The 19,883-nt window shown below is 39.5% G+C and overlaps 3 protein-coding genes across 5 annotated transcripts in view; 1 reads left to right on the top strand and 2 right to left on the bottom strand.

Moving 5' to 3' along the window:
* mospd1 (motile sperm domain containing 1) overlaps positions 1–876 on the bottom strand; it is a 6,062-nt gene extending 5,186 nt beyond the window's left edge. Inside the window, exon 1 of one of the 3 annotated variants that reach the window (XM_024283491.2) lies at positions 715–876. The gene's annotated coding sequence lies outside the window, so the exon portion shown is untranslated. The remainder of the gene's footprint in view (positions 1–714) is intronic. The other 2 variants (XM_024283490.2, XM_024283488.2) reach the window with 2 other exon arrangements.
* Positions 877–3,055: 2,179 nt separating this feature from the next.
* Positions 3,056–15,390, top strand: ints6l (integrator complex subunit 6 like). Its single transcript, XM_024284056.2, has 18 exons — positions 3,056–3,452; positions 3,573–3,650; positions 6,765–6,914; positions 7,548–7,637; positions 8,518–8,701; positions 8,778–8,903; positions 9,108–9,274; positions 10,198–10,350; positions 10,417–10,549; positions 10,620–10,714; positions 10,787–10,897; positions 11,272–11,487; positions 11,559–11,685; positions 11,754–11,896; positions 11,978–12,206; positions 12,276–12,656; positions 12,733–12,826; positions 13,916–15,390. Exons 1-18 carry the CDS (start codon positions 3,342–3,344, stop codon positions 14,016–14,018), a joined length of 2,691 nt encoding a protein of 896 aa, XP_024139824.1. The 5' UTR covers positions 3,056–3,341; the 3' UTR covers positions 14,019–15,390.
* A 224-nt stretch (positions 15,391–15,614) lies between these two features.
* Positions 15,615–19,120, bottom strand: mmgt1 (membrane magnesium transporter 1). Its single transcript, XM_024283938.1, has 4 exons — positions 18,963–19,120; positions 18,640–18,692; positions 18,449–18,552; positions 15,615–16,360 (listed from the first exon to the last, which is right to left on the bottom strand). Exons 1-4 carry the CDS (start codon positions 19,039–19,041, stop codon positions 16,204–16,206), a joined length of 393 nt encoding a protein of 130 aa, XP_024139706.1. The 5' UTR covers positions 19,042–19,120; the 3' UTR covers positions 15,615–16,203.
* Positions 19,121–19,883: the final 763 nt, after the last annotated feature.

Below are 19,883 nucleotides of genomic sequence, written 5' to 3'. Positions count from 1 at the left end.
TACCCTGACCGAGTTGCACTGGACCCGGACCCCGTGAGCGTGCGAGGTTTACCCTGACCGAATGTCTGTCGAATATCCAACGTAAAACCAACTTCACCGCGGTATAAATTTAAACCTTAAAATGGATTATTGAAGTCTCTATCAAACGGCTATAAAGTGCTTCCTATGATTTCTGGGTCTTCTTCTGCAGTAAAGAGAGGGTTTTGTTAAATGCAAATGCGCTCATTAGTAGACGATAACAAGTCAGGGCGGCCGGTCACGTGTCTCTCTGTTTACATGGTTACACCGTTCGACTTCGACAAGTGTCGCAACGCACTCATGGCCTAATATAAGGCTAAAAATCACCACAAATGAAATATCATTTAAGATAAAAACGCGCAAATTAGCTTTAAAATCGTTATAAATATGATTACTTAGCTTAATATAAATAGTTTCTATCTTAAAACATAAACATCCTACCATTACATTGACGCTTGAAAAAAATACCAATAGGTTACATAAATACTTTATATCAATAATTCAATACCTAATATTAAATATTTTGCTTTTATTTTTGAAGAAATAGCCCGTTTCTAATGTAAATCCGCTATTGTAGCTAGCGTTAGCCGGCTAAGAAACCCCCAGTTGGTAACGATAGCCCCTTAACGTTACCCGCGCGCGCGGTCATCACGAATAATCCAATAATTTATGACAAGCAGAAACATAAATATCTACCTTACTGTCAGCACACGATCTCCAGTAAGGTTTGAACTCCGCAGAGTGTCTGCGCCCGAGATCCCACCCGGTTGTTGTCTCTTTTCTTTGTGAATAATTAGACTGCAGGCGTCGCGGTGCATGCTGGGACAGCTGGCTACGTGCAGACCAGACAGAAGATGCTGAGGCTTTCACGTGTTATTGGTCTGAATATGACAAAAAAGGAGAAAAACAACATAAGAATGTGGTCAAATTAACATCATGGGATGTTTATAGAGAGATAAAAAAACGTTGTTGTTAGTTTTTGTTATCTTTTTAGCAGTTGTATGTTCGTATCATTAAAACCTGAATGGCCAAATGGTGTGGTTTGTAGGTCAAATAGTAGCCCTTTACAGTGCCTTTGCAATAAATAAATAAATAAATAAATAAATAAATAAATAAAAAACAAGCAAAGAATTAAATCCCATATCAGCTGGGTTTTCTCAGTTTCTGGTGAATTCATGGTGACCCCCTCCATCAGCATCATATGGGCAATGCCACTGAGAAACCAAGCATTAATAGGGAGGAACAAATGTTGCTTTAAGGTGTGTCACACACACATAATATGAAAGCCAAACACACCTGTGACGTTATGTTTGAGTCATAATTGCAGTGTGAAGTTTGATAGTCAAACATGTGATTTTTTTGGGTCATGTGACTCAATTCCACATGTGTTTTTGTTTTATGCTTACAAAGCAAAACAACTTGCATAAAAAGAACACAAAGTGTGAGAAAAACAGCAGCATATTTTGCTGCACAAACACACACATCTTCAGATACAGATGAACAAGTCTGCCCCCTGCAGATGAAAATACTTTTCTACTCCCAGAGATTGATTTTGCAGTTCATTTTAGAGTTTCTGTTGAGAGAATTGTACCTGTGAAGCAAATCAAGAGATGAGGGGAACTGTGTGATTATCTCTGTTCAAAATATTGTGAAACTATACCTGCTTTTATAATTGGGACTAAAATAAAGTCATCATTTGGCACAGCTTACAGATGCACAACACAACATATTTATCTCCATAAGAGAGGGGAATTTTGCTATATCGACATAGTGTTGCTTTGTTATTTGTCCTGGGACTATTTAACACTTGTATTAATTTTGTATTATTTCAAGATCAGAGCTGAGCTTGGAAAAATAAACCCAAGCTGTTTTCAAACAGGAAAATTGAGACAAACTCTAGAAACCTTTTCATTTTGGACAGCATGAACAAACACACACACTATTCTATCATTAACAGCTTAAAATGTTAGCTAATTTATTCATAAAGCTTCTTAATAAAGATAAGTGGCATGTGTTGTTCTAAACTGTTAAAATTGAATTGCCCTTGTTTCTTTGTTCGCCTTCTTCATTTAATTATAACAGAATTTAGTATTTGTAGATATCAATTAAACCATTGTCAAATATCAAAAGTATCTTAATTAGATTAGATAACCAAAGAAGAGTTTGTTTTAGAACAAAATTCCTACGTCTAAGATTTATTTAAATAAATGTTGCTGTTATCAGTTAATTGTTGTTTCTAGATACTATAAAGGTTTATATATATATATATATATATATATATATATATATATATATATATATATATATATATATATATATATATATATATATATATATAAACCAGTCTGCTTCAAAGTGTTCTGAATTAATATCTGTAATTCAAATATACAAAAAGTTATGTTATTGTTATTTGCTGTGTTTTGCTTGAGATCTTATCCTTTTGCTCTGCACATACTTCTTAAAATTGGATTTGTGTTATGTAAACCATAATTCCAATCTGTTTCCAAGATCACTCTTTTGTTTACTTGTAACCATATGAGACGTTCCCTTGAGATTTTTTGCTCTGTTTTTTGTGTTTTCGGGTTTTTATGTGGATTAAACATTTTAAAAACATGACTAAACATGTTCCTAATTGTGCTCACGTATCAAACATGAAGCGTTACTGAGGTGGTCAAAGATTCGGGTCTTTTTATTGAGGATCTAGCTTGTTAAAGTCTCATAACTGCACGTGTTCTTGTTGACTTTGGTGGTCACATGAAAAAAACGGACATTGTGTGGACCCTTAAACGCAGCAGTGGATGAGCGAGAGAGAAAGTGTCTCCTTGTGTTTGTAGGAGCCGGAGAAGGCGGGATGAGAGGACACTTGAAGGGAAATGTTAGTTTTCCTCGCGGAAACAACTCCGAATTTAAAATAAACAAGATACGTATAGTTTACGTAAATTTATAGGTTTTTGTTTTGTAGATGTAATATCACATAAACCATATAAATCACTAGATTAAGAAAGTCGGACAAAGTGTTACGACCTCTTTATAAATTTATAATAGCTGTGGGCGTGGCCAGTGTTCTAGGTTTGACCAATGGGGTGTCAGCAAAGGGAGATGGGCGTTCTCTTCGGTTAGGAGCAGAAGTTGAACAGCGGGAGCCGAGACATAGCTCTAGAAAGGCAGATTCAGAGAGGGCAGAGGCAACGGCCCTCTTTTGAGGGGGGGCTTATCATTACATATATAAATACACATGTGTGTGAACTGTTTGGCCGCATGATAGGTCATATGTGGGAAACAATTATTTTAGAAAAACATACCACCGCGGCTTTACATTTAAAATGCCTATTTTACTTTTCCTGTTAGACACGTCCGCCTCTATGAATCAGCGCACTTATTTGGGTACGACGTATCTGGATGTTGCTAAAGGCGCGGTTGAGGTCTTTATGAAGGTAAAGAATGATTTTACCCCGATTTTTATTCAGTAAGATGCACCTTTGGTGAGTCTGCGGTCCCTTTGGGAGAATCGGTCGAGTTTAATATATAATGTTTTGGTATTCTTTTTTTGACAGCTGCGTGCCCGAGACCCGGCTAGTAGAGGCGACAGGTACATGCTAGTTACATTCGATGAGCCACCATACGGAGTGAAGGTAATTTGCAAATGATGCCATTTTTATATTCAACACGTCGCACGTAAATCTCTGTCAATGATACTTTATTATCCGCTTGGTTGGGCTGAGCGCCTTCCCGGCGGCGAAAGCGCCCAAATACTGCACGAATATCCGCAGCCCTGGAGCCGCACTGCCTCCGAACATCCAGCGGACATTTTGCTTTTGTGTCGAGAACAGTCTCGGGCGTTGAGAAGGAGGCGGGGTGATGTTTGATGAGCTTTGACGTCGCACTTTTTTTTAAGCCACTACAATGTTTTGATAGGGTAACTGAACTGTCAATAATCCTTCGCCCCGCCTCTTCTATCAACCACGCATTACTATTGGTCGGCTGTCGGGAAAAGTTGATGAGCCCTCTTTATCGCGACATTTTTAACTTATAAATATATTTTTTTTTTGTTTTTGTTTAAGTTTATAGGAACATTTTAATTAAATAAATAACTAAACGATGATTTCAAATTATATGAACGATTTTTATGTTCCCTAAATAGAAGTTAAGGCCTGTATTATTTTTCCTTATCAAAAGCACCATCTTTACACATTTACTGGTTTAGGTTAGCATAGTAAAAGTACCCCAAAGTCCTTATTTGCCCCAGTAGCTGAAAACCATACTCAGATACAGCACTGGTCTTATAGCATAATACTACACTAACATGTAGTAACTGCACCACAAACAACTGCAGTCACTACTTTTATCACCCCATATTTACATGTTTGAATGAGAAAACAAAAGACAAAATTTCTTTTAGTGTAAACTATATTTAGAAAATGTAAAAACAAAAAAAACTTACAGTATTTAAACACCCACTTCAAAGAAGATCATTTTTTTTTGTGTTTTTAACATGTTTTTGTGTCATTTTTCTCATGATATATATGAAGAAAACTAAATTTAAAATTGCATTTGTGAATATTTTTAAAAATAAAATTTGTTGTGAATCAGGAACTAGCTGTCCGCAGGGCACAAGATCTGTGTTCTGCTTCAGTCCAATGAACACTTCCAGACGAATAAATCCATGTACGTTTTCCTCATCTGAGCTGTATGGCTGGATAGCTCCAATATTCCTCGTCATTTTTGTTGCGCTGCTAAAGTTAGGTTGTAGATGTGTGAGGCTGTAAGCTAGCGGTAAAGGGCATAAACAAAGGGATGATGGGAAATGGGGGAAGACTTACTCTTCGCCCACAACTCAGAGGTGTATTTCAAATGAACTACTGTAGCTGTTTAATCTGAGAAAGGACCATCAAAACCTGGAAAAAGTTACTGAGTCAGCAAGTAACTGTTTTTATTGTTGTAGCGTAGCTAAAAAGATTTACTTATAAAACAAGCAGTAAAGACTTTATTAACAAAGCAAGCTAAAATCCAGCTTGTTGGAGCGGCGTCTGGTCAGAAGTGGGCAGTCCTGCATCTGATAAGCTCATCTTGGTGGTGTTTGTCGCAGGGGATTCTCCTTATCTGTGATGTCTGTCCTCAACGTCTCCTTCCTCAGTTCCTTTTGTCTTAATAACCGGGCCCCTTTGTTGTCTCTGACTGCTTTGTGCGCTGAAGGTTTATGATGAGAGGATTGGATTCTACTTATCGAGGCTACTCTGTGCCGTCACAGATGCAGTAAATTGTTGATGTGGAGGGAGACAGAGGCAAGCCGGTTGAGGAAACAGGAAAGATTTCTGTTGCAGGAGTTTAGAGATTTTGTGAAATTACAAAACACTAACCCAGATTTTGATCCTTTTCATGCAAGTTAGTTTGCATGTTGATGCGTTTTGTTGCCGTCCATCCTTCTGTGGAGAAGGTCTATTTCCCCTTCGTCCTCCTCTAAAGATGTAAGCTTGTAGGACATTAGCGTTTGACCAGAGAGATGTGAGCGAGCACTTAAACACTCGCATCACCTCCTGTGGGAGTTCATCTCTAACTCATCATGTGCAGCAATGGGAAGCAGTTTCTGGATGATTGTTGCTGCAGCATCCAAGTCCAACAGTGTTATATTCACCTGAAATAATCACTTAAAAATACGAAAAAAGACAATATTTAAATGTTTTGAGAAAAAAAAGTTTTATCTTTATTTTATCAACTTTTTATGATAATAAAGACCTTTTAGGTGCAAATATTATCAAAATGGCCCATAAATGAAAAAAAATAATTTACTGTCAGCCTAGAAGAGTTTTCAATGTGATTTGAGCTTTCAAAGGATTTCAGATCTTATGATTCTGAGGAGAACTTCAATTCCCACCACTTTTCGGAATGTTTCCTCACAGATTTCAAAGTTTTTTGGTACTAAGCACCAATAAATATTGAAGGATTTTCATTTTAGATTCCAAACTTAGTCTGTAAATGACATCGTTTCTTGTTTTTTTTTAATTGCTGTACTTTTTCCATAAATCTGAATACACATCTACTGTATATATGTGCTGTATATGTGTTCATATGCACATACATGTATACTTCTCTGTATTTTGCCTTTGCTCTCCAAGTTTTTTGTACTTTTTTTTTGTCCTCGCAGGCAGCACATTTTTTTTACAAACAAAAGCAATTTTGCTTTTTAATTTTTTATTTAAGGAATTAACATACAAAAATACAAACTTCTATCAATTATTTGATGAATAACTTTGAATCTTTGGTCTAAATTTGTAATCATGCTTCACATTTTCTGCCCATTTTTGATCTTTAAATAAATAATCTTCTTTTAGTTGATAATTATTTTGTTGTTTAAATCACTAATTTTTTTTGTACATTTTGGATTTCAAATCTATTGCCAGCCTTTCTACAAATGCAATTTTTAAGCTTAAAAATGTAAAAACTTTTTGGGTTTTGATCAATCAAATTATGCTAAGAAGAAAAACATCATTTTTGTTTTTTAATCCTCCGTTGTTCAGTCATTAAATATAAAAATACATTTTTTTGGCATCCTTTCACAAATCACATAAACAGTTGGATCCGTGGTGCACATGCGTTTTGTAAAAGCCCTGCATGTATTTGTGAGTGGGCGTGCATCTATTCTGGTTTTGTGCCCGTGCACGGGGACTCCAGGTCGCCTTGCTTGGTATTGGTGTGTTTTCGCTGTGCAGGAGCGTCCTCACACCGTCCACCGTCTGCGTGTGTTTCAGGCAGGCTGGAAGGAGAATCACGCCACGTTCATGTGCGAGCTTAAGAACCTGCAGGCATCTGGGCTGACGACATTAGGCCATGCTCTCCGCACGGCCTTCGACCTGCTTAACCTGAACCGTCTTGTCTCGGGAATCGACAACTATGGACAGGTAACCTGTAGACTTGGAAAATGTTGAATATGAGAGTTACTTTAACAGTAAACTTGTCTACTTAAGGAAGGAAACATGACACATTTAACCATAAATAATAGTATAATTTAATCACATATAGGGTTTCCTATAATCACGACAGCACCCTCACTGGTATTCTCTTCACTCTTCCACCTGAGGATAACAAGAATAATATTGACTTTCGACTGCAGCTTAATCCACTCAACCTTGTCTTAACACTTATTTTCTCCTCGCATCTTTCCCATAAAGCCGTGCTCCAATGCAGAGATGGATTACTACAGCCAGACGAGCTGTGTGCATCAGGAGAGTGTAAATCTGCTTAGGCATTCCCTGTATGTTTCTAATTAGAAAGGGCCGACCTTAACGGTGTCGCTTCAGACCAGGAACACGAGGACGTTCTGCAGAGATTTCAGCTTCAGAGCTGAGTGTGGGTTTACAAAGGTTGCTCATCTCTGTTTTAGTTTTAAAATAAAAGCTTATCTGTTACTTTAGATTACAGGTTTGCGTGTGACAGATCCCAGATCAGCGTTTTACACGGAAACAGACCAGACAAACGGCCTCACTGTTTCCCTGACTCGGACTCTAATTGCTGCGTGTTATGTTCTCCTTCAGGGCCGTAACCCGTTCTTCCTCGAGCCGTCTGTGATCATCACCATCACCGACGGCAACAAGCTTACACACAGCTCCGGGGTGCCGGACGAGGTGAGACCCCGAATCCCCCAAAATGTACAGCATGTTATTGGTGTTTTGTTTGTGTCTCATTCCATGTTTCATCACTGCAAATATCATTATGAGATGTTATTTCTCAAAATAAGGGCCCATTCTGAGTCAGTTTATTGACAATAATTTGAAATTAAGCAAAAAAAATAGTTTTAACTATCCAAGTGGAGCAACAGAATATAAATTTAGGATTAAAAAAATGGAGAAAACTCTTTTACAAACTTTGTCACTGATAGCAGATTGTTAGAAATGACTTTATTTGGGAGTTTATTGTTGCAAAAAAAGCAGTTTACATGCATGTGGAGGCCTGTTGGTGGATCTGCTGAAGGGTTGCTGGTTCAAATCCCCAGACTAACAGGATAAGATCTTCATAGGACAAATTCCCACCAATTCTCAACCCCACTCTGGCTCCTCTCCCCCAGAATAACAATGTTCCGTGTGCGCTGATGTTTGGTTAGTTGTCACACCTGTGTGTGACTTGGAGAGGGACCTGCAGACAACAAGATGGCGCCTGACATCACCAGCAGGAAGCAGAAATTACGTTTTTTTGTTTGTGTTTGTGATTTATTACTCAGAAAGTATGAATAAGGCAGTCAAAAACTTATCAATCAAATTCTAGTTTAAAAAAAAAAAAGCACAAAGACACTGAATGCAATAGAAACTACCTTCCAAGTCTTGGGGTGGACACTCTACCACTGACTGTCCCCTACATAAAGAATTAATGAATAAATCTTCAAACCTGATGTGTTGTCTGCAGTGGGCCCTAAAGCATGTTTACGAGTTTTATTTAAAAAATAAGCTTTATTGGTATGAAACGAGCACACGGGGGATGTCATGTGACAGTTTCCTCTCCGTTTTGCAGCTGCATCTGCCTCTGAACTCCCCCCTGGCTGGCAGCGAGTTGACCAAAGAGCCTTTTCGCTGGGACCAGCGTCTGTTTGCACTAGTTCTGAGGCTGCCCGGAGCCGCCGCGCCAGATAACGAGCAGCTCGGCAGCGTTCCCACAGACGAGTCTGCCATCACTCAGATGTGCGAAGTCACTGGAGGTTCGTCCCGCTGCTTCGCTCCGCTCATTTCATGCTCCAAACGGAAAGGTTTCAGTGTTGTCTCTGATTTCTCCAGGACGGTCGTACTGTGTTCGAACGCAGAGGATGTTAAATCAGTGTCTGGAGTCTCTGGTTCAGAAGGTTCAGAGTGGGGTCGTCCTGCATTTTGAAAAGACCGGGCCGGATCCGCTTGTTGTAGAAGGCAAGGCCACAGAACCAATCCCATGTCCTAAAAATGTCCTACCGCTCTGTGTCCTAGAAAACAACACAGATTTTTTTTTTGGCTATTACGGCATAATCATATTAAAAAAAAAACACTGGGAACGCTTTTAAAATAGATAAAAAGAAGATCAGGGTGGATCAGTCTCAGAGTTGAAATCTGCATCTCCTTCATGTCTCGTTTTAGCAGAAAACTCTGCAGAGTCCGGTCGACCGGCGCCGTCCTTTAGCCCGCACGCGTGGCACAGCTGCCACAAGCTGATCTACGTGAGACCAAACCCAAAGACAGGAGTTCCGGTGGGTCACTGGCCCATCCCGGAGTCCTTCTGGCCGGACCAGAACTCTCCAACTCTGGTAAGCATTGATGTCTCATGCAGATGAGCACTTTGACGTGTGGTTAAGTCCTCCTATGCTACACTACATAAAGCAAGTGTATATCATTTTTCCTCTTAGCATTCTTTTATAGAACTATTTTCAAATAATTTGTTCAAAACTGAGCGGCATGGTGGTGTAGTGGCCCTCACCTCACCTTGATTAGTTTGCACGTCCTCTCCTAAAACATCATAGGTTTACTGATGATTCTAAATTGTTCCTTGATGTGAACCATTGACTGTATATGAGAACTGGACTGAGTGGCCCCTCCCCCCCTTGCAATCCAAACAGAAAGTAGCCGCTGCTTCCAAGAAGCCAACATCCCATAGACTTCTATTGAGAAATAAACCGCTTTACTCCATTTGTAAGAATAACCATTCTTGCTTTAATACCTTTTTAAAAATGTTCTTCATTTTTTTTCATTATTGCAAAGTGTTCAATTTATAAAACTGGCCAATCAGATGCCTCAATAAAAGCACGTGTTGAACGTTCAAGCCGTTTGATTGACAGATTCTCCTTACAACGAGCTCATTCCTGATTGGTTTAGAGGGGTCACCATAGAAACAGACTGACTCTGACCAATCACTGATTAATTCCGACTTCTGGTTCCAACATGGTGGCGTCTGTTTGTTGGCAACTGAATTAACTGTATTTCGTCAAATCTGGGATAGGCTCCAGCAACCTCGTGATCTTAAAAGAGGTTGAGCAGGTTTTAAAAAAAAAAAAAACAGCAGCGACACATGCAGTTTTCATTCTGAGTAGTACAGCAGACACACTTATGAAATTCACCAGATTTCTGCTTGTTTTTATTGATTAGATAAGAGATTTGAATATCTGTTTAGTCATACTTTCCTTCCTGAGAGGAATGCGCCTGACCCTTCTCTCGTTCATCTCTCTTCCCGCAGCCGCCTCGCTCCGCCCACCCGCTGGTGCGCTTCTCCTGCGTGGACTGCGAGCCCATGGTGATCGACAAGCTTCCCTTTGACAAGTACGAGCTGGAGCCCTCCCCGCTCACTCAGTACATTCTGGAACGGAAGTCTCCTCACATGTGCTGGCAGGTAAGCTACAAAAGTCAACGTGGCGAGAGGAGCCAACAGAGGCTTTACGAACTCGTTTTCCGGCAGGTGTTTGTCAGTAACAGCGGGAAGCAGACCGACTTGGGACAGCCGTTCGGATACCTGAAAGCCAGCACCACCCTCACCTGCGTTAACCTGTTCGTCATGCCTTACAACTACCCGGTCCTCCTTCCACTCCTCGGTGAGCTTCGCCGTTTCGTCTGACTCAAGCAGGCTCAGACTCGGACTAACTCGGCTTTTCCTCGTTTCAGACGACCTCTTTAAAGTCCACAAACTGAAACCAAACCTCAAGTGGCGCCAGGCCTTTGAGCTGTACCTGAAGACGATGCCTCCATACTACCTCCTGGTAACAAGCGGCTGTTAGTTTTTCCCTTTAAATATCGAAATGTTCACTTTTTCCTCTGGTGTCTCACAACAGCCCTTGAAGAAGGCGCTAAGGATGATGGGAGCACCCAACCTTATAGCAGACACTCTGGACTGTGGGCTGAGTTACAGTGTTATCTCCTACCTGAAGAAGCTGAACCAGCAGGTGAATGATGCAGAAGAGTCGTCCTTTTACCAACAATCTCACAGGTCACCTTGTGGAGCAGGTCTCACCTTTTAGCAGGCTTTTTCTGTGGCTGATGTTTAGTCACTAAGAAGTGAGAAAATGCTTCAAACTTAATATATTTGTATAGCGCCTTTTCTTCGACCAAAACACAAGAAGCTTAACATAAAAGCAAATAAAATACATATTAAAAATACAAAAAACTGATTCCAGAATGTTATCTGGGAATATTTGTTTTTTTATTTAAAAAAAGCTTGTTTTATGCCTTAAAATAAAAGAATAAAGTTACACTTTTAGACTGCTCACAGGAGGCGTAAACAGGTCTTATTTCAAACTTCTTATGTTTCTGGTTGAAGGCAAAGTTGGAGTCGGACCGCCTGATTGTGTCGGTGGGTAAGAAGGCTCCTCAGGAAACTGGCATCAAGGTGAAGAACCACTCCAGCTCGCTGTCGCTGGCTCACCGGCGGGACTTCAAGCAGCTCCTGCAGGGAATCACGGGGGAGGGGCCTCTTCGCCTGGCAGACGTCAACTTTAAGGAGTTCGCCGGTTTCCAGATCGCTCTCCTCAATAAGGTCGGCTCACGAATCCGCTGTGATTCAGCCTGGAAGGGTTTTCGTCTTATGAGGATTCTCAATTTTGTTAGGATGTGAAACCTCAAGCGTACCGGAATGCCTACGACATTCCCAGACGGAATCTTCTGGATCAGTTGACCCGGATGCGCTCCAATCTGCTGCGGACGTCTCTAAAGCTGATCCGAGGGCAGGATGAAGGTACTGTTTGATAATAATGATCTTTTTGAAGAGTTGAAGTAAGGAGGAATTCCCATTTTTCCCGGTAGATTACCTGCACAGCATTCCGGTGGCTCAGATGGGAAACTATCAGGAATACCTCAAAATGATGCCGTCTCCTTTGCGAGAGATCGACCCCGATCAGCCTAAGAGGCTGCACACGTTTGGGAATCCATTCAAGCAGGATAAAAAGGTAAGCCGTTTCTGACGCCGCGGCGCTCGCCGGCGTGCTGAGTCGGCCCCTCTCACCCCTAACGCCACTGCTGCTCCGCAGGGGATGATGATCGACGAGGCGGATGAGTTTGTCGCAGGTCCTCAGAACAAGAAAAGGGGGATGTCCGGCGACTCCAACTCCAATGCAACCATGAAGCGGAGGCGGAGCATGTCGCCGTTGCTGCGGCGACCGCAGACTCCACTGGGGAACAACCACGCGGCGACAGGAAAGAGTTTGTCGGACGTCCAGACCCCACAGAGTCTCCTCAAACCCGCTCCACAACTCAAAGGTACCACCAATGTTCTGTTCGGATCGGTGGGAAGGATTCGTACCGGTGGTCACGTTATTCCATCTGTAGGTGGCGGCAGCTGCACGATGGTGACCGAGAGCAACGGAGACGGCGTTTCCGAGCTGGACTCTACAGAGAGCTGGCAGAACGAGATGGACGCCGACCCAGAGCATCCGTCTCCGCTCGGCTTAGAGGAGAAGCCGGTGGCAGCTAATCAGGAGGAAGACGTCGGCGTGGCGGAGGAAAGACCTCCTCCGGATCCTCTGGAAGATCCGCCTCCAGAGATCAAACTCACCTTCGAGCGGTTGAGTCCACAGAGCGAGCCGGACGACACCGACGTCGATGCTGATGCTGACGTCGCCCTGGAAACCATTTTCATAGCTCCGCTGGACGGCAGCCAAGCAGAGCTGCGCAGCCAAGTCATCAAGGAGGTCCGCAAACCGGGACGAAGTGAGTAACGGGCGATCGGCGAGTCTGCTCACCTTCATCCCGATGTGAGAACTCACTCTGTGCGTTTGACCTGCAGACTATAAGGCGATCCTCGGTCTGCTGCAGCAGGTGAGAGGCCCGGAGACCGTAAAGAGGTTCTTCATCCATCACGCCATCAAGGAAGCTGCCAGGTAGGAAACACTGAGGTTATTTTAGTTGGGAATAAATGTCATCCTCGTTAACCGAATCAGAGTTGATGTAAATGATAAAACTGGTTTCTTCACATTTTTTTACCCAACTGTGAGATCAGCGTGATAAAATGAACGTCTGTGATTGAGATTTTATTGGATGAAAGAGAGACTATGGCTCTGTGATTTTTAAAAACTATTATTTTTTTATTATATTCATCTTTTTATTACTCATATTTATGATTTCTGTAAAAGCTCCTCTTGGAGCAGGTGTTGCAAATAAGCAACATGGTGACGCAGACATCAAGTTGTTTTACAGTAATGATGTATGTTTTTTTTCTTATTTGCCCCTATTAAATAAATTGGAAAAAAATGTAGAGCGAAGGTCCTGCCCACCGCCATTGCAGGAGTCGATCTGTTCACCCTGAATACAGGTGGCCACGCCTCCATCTGTGAGCAGATTCCAGCCGAGCAGAACTCTTAATATCCAACGGGATCCAACTATTCTCCAAAAGACAAATTTGTTTTATTATTTTCCTCTGAGACAATCAGGAAAACTTGAGAAAAAACAAAAACATAAAAAACTGAATTCCAGGACAAATGTCAAAGTTTGTTTCTTGTGTTTCCATTCAAAATAATGTAAATTAGTTTGTTGAAAACGTTTGTTCTTGTCATTTTTATGAAATGACGCCTAAAACTTTAATGTCATGTTGTAAAAATGGTTCTTTGAACATTTTTGGGGTTTCCAAAGCAAATTTAAGCACTTTTTTCCCTGATGGAATTTTCCATTTTTACATGAATTTTTAATTTTATTTAATCAGGAAGCTCCCATTGAGATTTAAAAACCATCTTTTCTAAAGGAGCTCTGGACAGAATCAACAAAGGACTTAGTCCCTCGGTTCCAAAGAATCCTCCATCATCAGAAAATGTCACAAGAACATGTTAAAAACACACAGTTTTCATCAGAGTGGGTCTTTAAGTAGATATTTAATTATCTGTTAATTCATTTTTTTACTGTTTAATCCAAGAATTCTCATTAGTATTATTATGAAAGTGGAAATTCTGACTTGATTCTGCTCCATCTCCTGACAGGTTTAAGAAGCGGGTTCTGATCCAGCAGCTGGAGGCGGCCCTTCAAGAGTTGGAGGAGAACCAGTCGCCGTTTTTGCAGCTTCACAACGATCATGGCAGTTAATCCCCGCCGCCGCCGCCGGACTTCAGCGTCCTGAAGGAAGCACACGGACCGCCTGTTACTGCTCCGCTCCGGGCCGGAGCAAGGCCCCGCGGGGCAGAAGAACCACTCCTCTTCATATTGACAGAGGCGTCTCTGTAACCACGCACACAAACACGCCAACACACACCAACCTTAAGTGAGCAAAGGAGGCAGCAGCTGCTTTAAAGCTCATCTTTCTTCAGCTGGTCTGAGAAGTTTTTCATAGAAATGATTCATTTAAAAAATCCACACGACATTTTCTGCTTTTTATTTGTCAAATCTCAAACTGCTTTTAGACATTAAAGCCAGCATTTAGTGGCATTTTCTGCTGCAACAGATAATTGCATTCCAGAAAATGTATCTCAAAGACCCACTCTGATGAAAAGTTGGTGCTTTTAGCATGTTCTTTTCTAATGATGGGGGACATATTTTAATAAAATTAAGCTTAAAATAGCCTTTCTGAGTATTTTTTTAATTCAAAATGTGGTGAATCGGGAGCAGACAACACAATGCAACTGAATATCATATTTTTGAATACTCTCTGGGCGCCAAAAACTCAAAGGGGAATTTCTAATGAGCCGCTCTGCAGAAACTATGTCCCAGTAAGCAACACGATTCTTTTAATTTTGTCTAAAAATAAAATTCCGTTTTAAAGATGATCAGAGTGGGCCTTTAAAAAAAACTACCAAACTTTTCCTTACTATTAAACTATCTAACACTTCTAGCATCCCATTTATTCAGAACTATATCGCCATAGTAACTGTTTTAGATTTCAAAGTAAAGATGGCCAAAATAAAAGAAGTTGCACATATCGTCCCACCTGCTGGTGTCTGTTTATGAGAGGAGCTTCTTGTTAAAGTCAGTGTTCATTTGACAATATTTAGTCAGTTTTCAGTGTTTTGAAGCTCACTGCTGCCTGTCCTGTGGTCGATTCCTCCTCCAGCAATATATCCGGTGAGATCCCCGTAAACAGACGGCGAGCTGCTTGGTTTATGGCGTTCCCGCCCGTCCGTCCGTCTGGACTCTTTGCACAGCTGCCCCGTCTGTCCTCTGCAGTGTTTGACCCAAAGCCAGCTCCTCCTTTGTTCCTGTTGTACTCCACACATACACTACTTTCTAATGTTCATAGGAAATATAGACCTATTTTTGTGAATTTACGTCAGAGTATAAGAAATATTTTGAAGAAAACACAATGTTCATTTTTTTGTAAAGCTGTTAAATATGAAAAAAGCAAAGTTTTATGAACTTACCATTTTATAATAAAACCAAACAGTGAAGCTGCATCTGTTGTCTTTTACTGATGTTTTTGGTTTGCTTGAATTTCTAAATTAAAATAAAAAATAGGAACTTAAATGAATCTACATGCAATTTTCCCTAAAGTTGGCTTAAATTTTCAGTCCTTCTTTATTATTGAAAATTCTTTTTTTATTCAGATTCGTTTTGAAATTGGAAGAAATTCTGCCACCTAGTGTCCACCTCTGCTTACTGCATCCTGGATGCTGCAGTCTCAAGGTCATCCAATCCAAACAATTGACCCAAAACATAAAAAAGTCAAACCAAAAACTACAAGACACTTGGTAAAATCAGTACGGCTTTTATTAAATTAAAAAAAGCTGTTGGATCTCAGAATAAGACGAAGGTAAAACATGAAGATGAATGTACCAGTACTGTTAGTGCTTCAGGGTAACCATTGTGAGTTTCCCGTTTGACATGCGGCATCAAAACCTCTTCATCAGTTAGAATAACTGCAGCAGGAAATCGGGGAGTCTCCCCTTTTAATCACGACTCTTCCGTTGAAATAAACAGGTTTCATTTCATTTGCCTCGTACAAAAGATATACAAAGGACAAGGATAAATCCGGCTCACGTCAGGAGGGACAAACAGGGAAGCCTTTTCTTTATCTTAAGACTCCAGAGCAATTTGATGCTGTTTGCACAAAGAACTCAGCGTGGAAAACAAAACCAAAAGAGGATGGGTTGGCACAGTCAGTGTTGAAGTGTCGGTTCTGTACAGAGATGCATGTTGAGTCAGAATATTAGTTTATTTACAAATAAAAATGAAAACAAGACGATGAGTTCTCAGGGTTTTTTTTTCCCTGTGAGTCTAAAAACAAAACCAGTTTCTATCTGAGCGATGACATTGTTACAGGCAGGAAAAAAGGCCAGTCTCAGTGCAAATGCTCCAGCTTGCGTAGCCTGATGGGATTGGGGAGGGCCTGCTGGTTGTGTACGGAGGACGGCTCCTCCTCTGGCGTGCGGAACAGCACTCGACCTCGATGGTTGAACAGGTAAAATGACGGGTGGTTCCTCAATGTGTCAAAAGTTCTGAGGGAGACAAAAAAAGAGCAATATTTGTTTCAATAAATTAGCACAGAAGAATAAAACTGCAAAACAAGGGAAAAACTCAACATTTCAACAGCAAAAGCACTTCTTTCTTAATGTGCTAATCCTTATCAACAGTTTCTGATGTATTTTATTTTTTTAATGTATATTAAAGAAAGTAGTAGCCTGTTTAATATTTTGACATTTAAATAAGCAAAATTTGGGGTGTAAATTTCCTGTTAAAATCCCTGAAACTTTCCCTTTTATCTGAGCCTGAAATTATTCACAGGAATTGCTGGTTCAAGTTGTAATTTCTAAAGTGTCCACCAGAGGGAGACATTTCCTCCCTTATTAACATGCAGCAAAACCTGGGACTATGACAGGTGTATGGTACTGCAATAAATTAGACATTTTTTTCACTTTTTATAGTAATATTGCTTTTTTTTTCATTTAGTTAAGTATTTCACTTTCTATAAAAAAATAAAAACTTATATTTTGTTTAATAGGAAATTAGAAAACACAAAAAGAACTATGAGTACTTTTATTTTTTTTTCATTTAGCGTTAACATTTATTTGTAATAAAACAACATAAACCTAAGTTGTAATTAATTTATTATTATTATATGACTCTAGAATTATATGAGTTTAAAATCAGTGTTTATTTTGAAAACCTGACTATTTTATTTGAATATTAGTCTCGGAAAATTTAAAACAAATAGTAAAAGCACCAACTACCCATTCCAGCTTACAGCCTGGTTGAAGACCTGATCATTTTACTTGATTTTCAGCTGCAAGATCTAAAAACCAAAATATCTGAAAGTCAAATGAGACGCCCTCAGTCTGAGTCAAAGCAAGGCTGAAACTAGGCTACCAAAACAAGTAATCTGAGGAGAAAGAATTACACAAAAGAGGGTGTATTTGTGAACAAATATCAACTTAAAATACATCTTCACAACTACTTATCAGTAGATTGTTTGCATTAAAGAAAATTCCTACCCAGAACATCCTAAAAACCATTAAATTAGCCTTTGGATGTAGCTTCAAATGAAGTGTAGGTGTTAGGATACAGTGAAGAAAAAAAACTCTAACATAACTACTCTGAGGTTCAGCAGTTAAAGGGCAAACTTTAGAGAAAACCTGTTTTTAATGAGCTGGGTTTGAAAAAGGTAAAAAGATGATTAAATCAGATCTCACTTAGAAAAGCCAACATCAATCAATAAAAGAAAAAAATATTATTTGAAGCATGTTGATTTATTTTATTGGAAAATAAAAGTTGTCTCATTAATTTTCACTGCAAGAGTTCATCATTTTAATAATAAAAAGGTCAAAAGTTTTGAATCTGAAGTAATTGTTGCATTAAAACATTTTTTATAAATAAAATTAACTGTTTTTAGAATTAAAACTTGAATGGCATTGGTCCTTTGTTATTTACGGATCATATGATAACAGCTATACAGGATCTGTCTCATAATATTAAACAAACAACAAAGATTATGGTTTATAAAATGCATTTTTAGTGATTTTCTGATGTGTCAAAATAAAAGCTTGTTCATTCAAAAAGTCAGTTTAGACTTTATTAGATTAATCTGAAAATCTCAATTTAGTTTTTAATTTCTTCATTTACGGTGGCGCAGTGGTTATTGCTCTTGCCTCACAGCAAGAAGGCCAGGGTCACCCCGCGACCCCGAAAATGGACAAAGCGGCAACGAAGATGAATGAATGAATCTCAACTTATCTTTTTTTAAATCATTTTAAAAAATTAATAAAGATAAATTAAAAAGGGTAATTCAATGTATTTAATTTAATTGCCATTTTACCCATAGACAGTTAATAAGATATTCAGGTCAATGCCTTTACCTTAAAAAAAAAAAAAAACTTTATTTATACCTTATTGTCCTTCAAAATAAAATGCTAAATTTGCTCATTTATCTGACTTTCCCACCCAAAGTCCTTTATTAAATCGATGGTGGTGTGGGTTAAATTTCTTGGCTAAGAAAAAGACTGTCAAGCCTGGGGTTTGAACCTAAAAACTCACCGTTAGGGCGTGTAGTTTTTAATTTTAAACCACATTTTCTGCAGAAATGCACTTACTTGTTTTTCAGCTCTGACGATGCGTCCATGTCTTTGAACTCTCCTGCGATGTGCACTATCCCGTAACAGGTGATCACAAACGATAATAAGGCCTGCAGTGCAATCTGTCACAGAAAGAATGGGGGGAAAAAATCATAATCGGATTACCCGGTGACACGAAAACCGCATAATAAGATCGGATATTAACTCACGTCAATTGGTAACGTTTCGTTCTCCTTCTCTGTGAGCCGCATGTAAGCTCGATCTGATGGAAGAATTGACATTTAGACACTTTAATAAAAAACGATGCTATATGAATGTCAAATACTAATGTTTTAGGCGGAATTAAACCAGCAGCGATGATGAATGTCTGGCTTCAAAGCGGAGCTAAGCTCAGTTAGCTTCTGGTTAGCTTGAATGCTAACCCCAGAGGCCCGCGAGCTGACTTTTTTACAACGCCCCAATGAAAGACAGGCGACCCGGGATAAACGACAAACACGAGACGAATGTCCCCGTCATTCCACACGAAACTCACGCTGTGCCGCCGAGAAAGCAGCGTGGGCTAAAGCGAAGAGTCCAACGCCGACAACACCTTTCCAAAACGACGAAGCCATGTCGAAGCAGACCAGCGACTGCGTGAAGAAGTGTCGTAAACACGTCGTAAATACGACTGCGTCAAAAACGCCCGGCACCAAGTGCAGGTTGGAGTAAAACATGAAGGAAAATAATTGTATTTATTCATAAATGCTTGTTAATGTTTATACCATTGAGTAAAGTCGATAGTTGTATTTTCTGTAAAAATAAATAAATAAAATAAAATAAAAAAATTAAAGAGAGAGAGAGAGAGAAGTTAAAATATAACATTTTTGAATTAACAACTACAACAACAAATAAATGAAAAGGAAAAAAAAATATGGGAACATTTTTTATGTTTGAGTTTTTTGTTCAAACTATAATGTTACTACTACCACTACCACGATGTATTATATCTTTTTAATCAAAACAACTACCACATACTAGTGCTACAACTAAGATGACTATTAATACGACTACAATTACTACTACTACAACTACTTGCCTACTATTATCAATCATCGTCTACTATCAATCAAAATAACAGCACTATTGCTATGTACTTTGGAATTTATATAAAAATATTCCTACTAGTAGTACTGCTGCTAGCACTATCAAAACATTAATGAAACGGCTAGTACTCCTGCTGCTACCAATACTACCACCATCACTACTACTACTACTACAACAACTACTTAGAGATATTTTGTCGCTTAAAATATGCCCACACACTCAAAAGGTCAATGTGAACATGTTGGATCTTTTAGTACTTTTAATACTTATATATTTCAAAGGGCTTTATTTGAATAACTTAACTTAAACTAACTTTTTAAGGTACGATTCCCTATTGATATAAAGCAAACCAAGCCGTAAAAAATCAAAT

Source organism: Oryzias melastigma, linkage group LG10 (genome assembly GCF_002922805.2).
Source record: "Oryzias melastigma strain HK-1 linkage group LG10, ASM292280v2, whole genome shotgun sequence".
Lineage (NCBI taxonomy): Eukaryota > Metazoa > Chordata > Actinopteri > Beloniformes > Adrianichthyidae > Oryzias > Oryzias melastigma.
The sequence above is the reverse complement of the archived record's forward strand: the minus strand, read 5'-3'. Positions and strand labels throughout refer to the sequence as shown.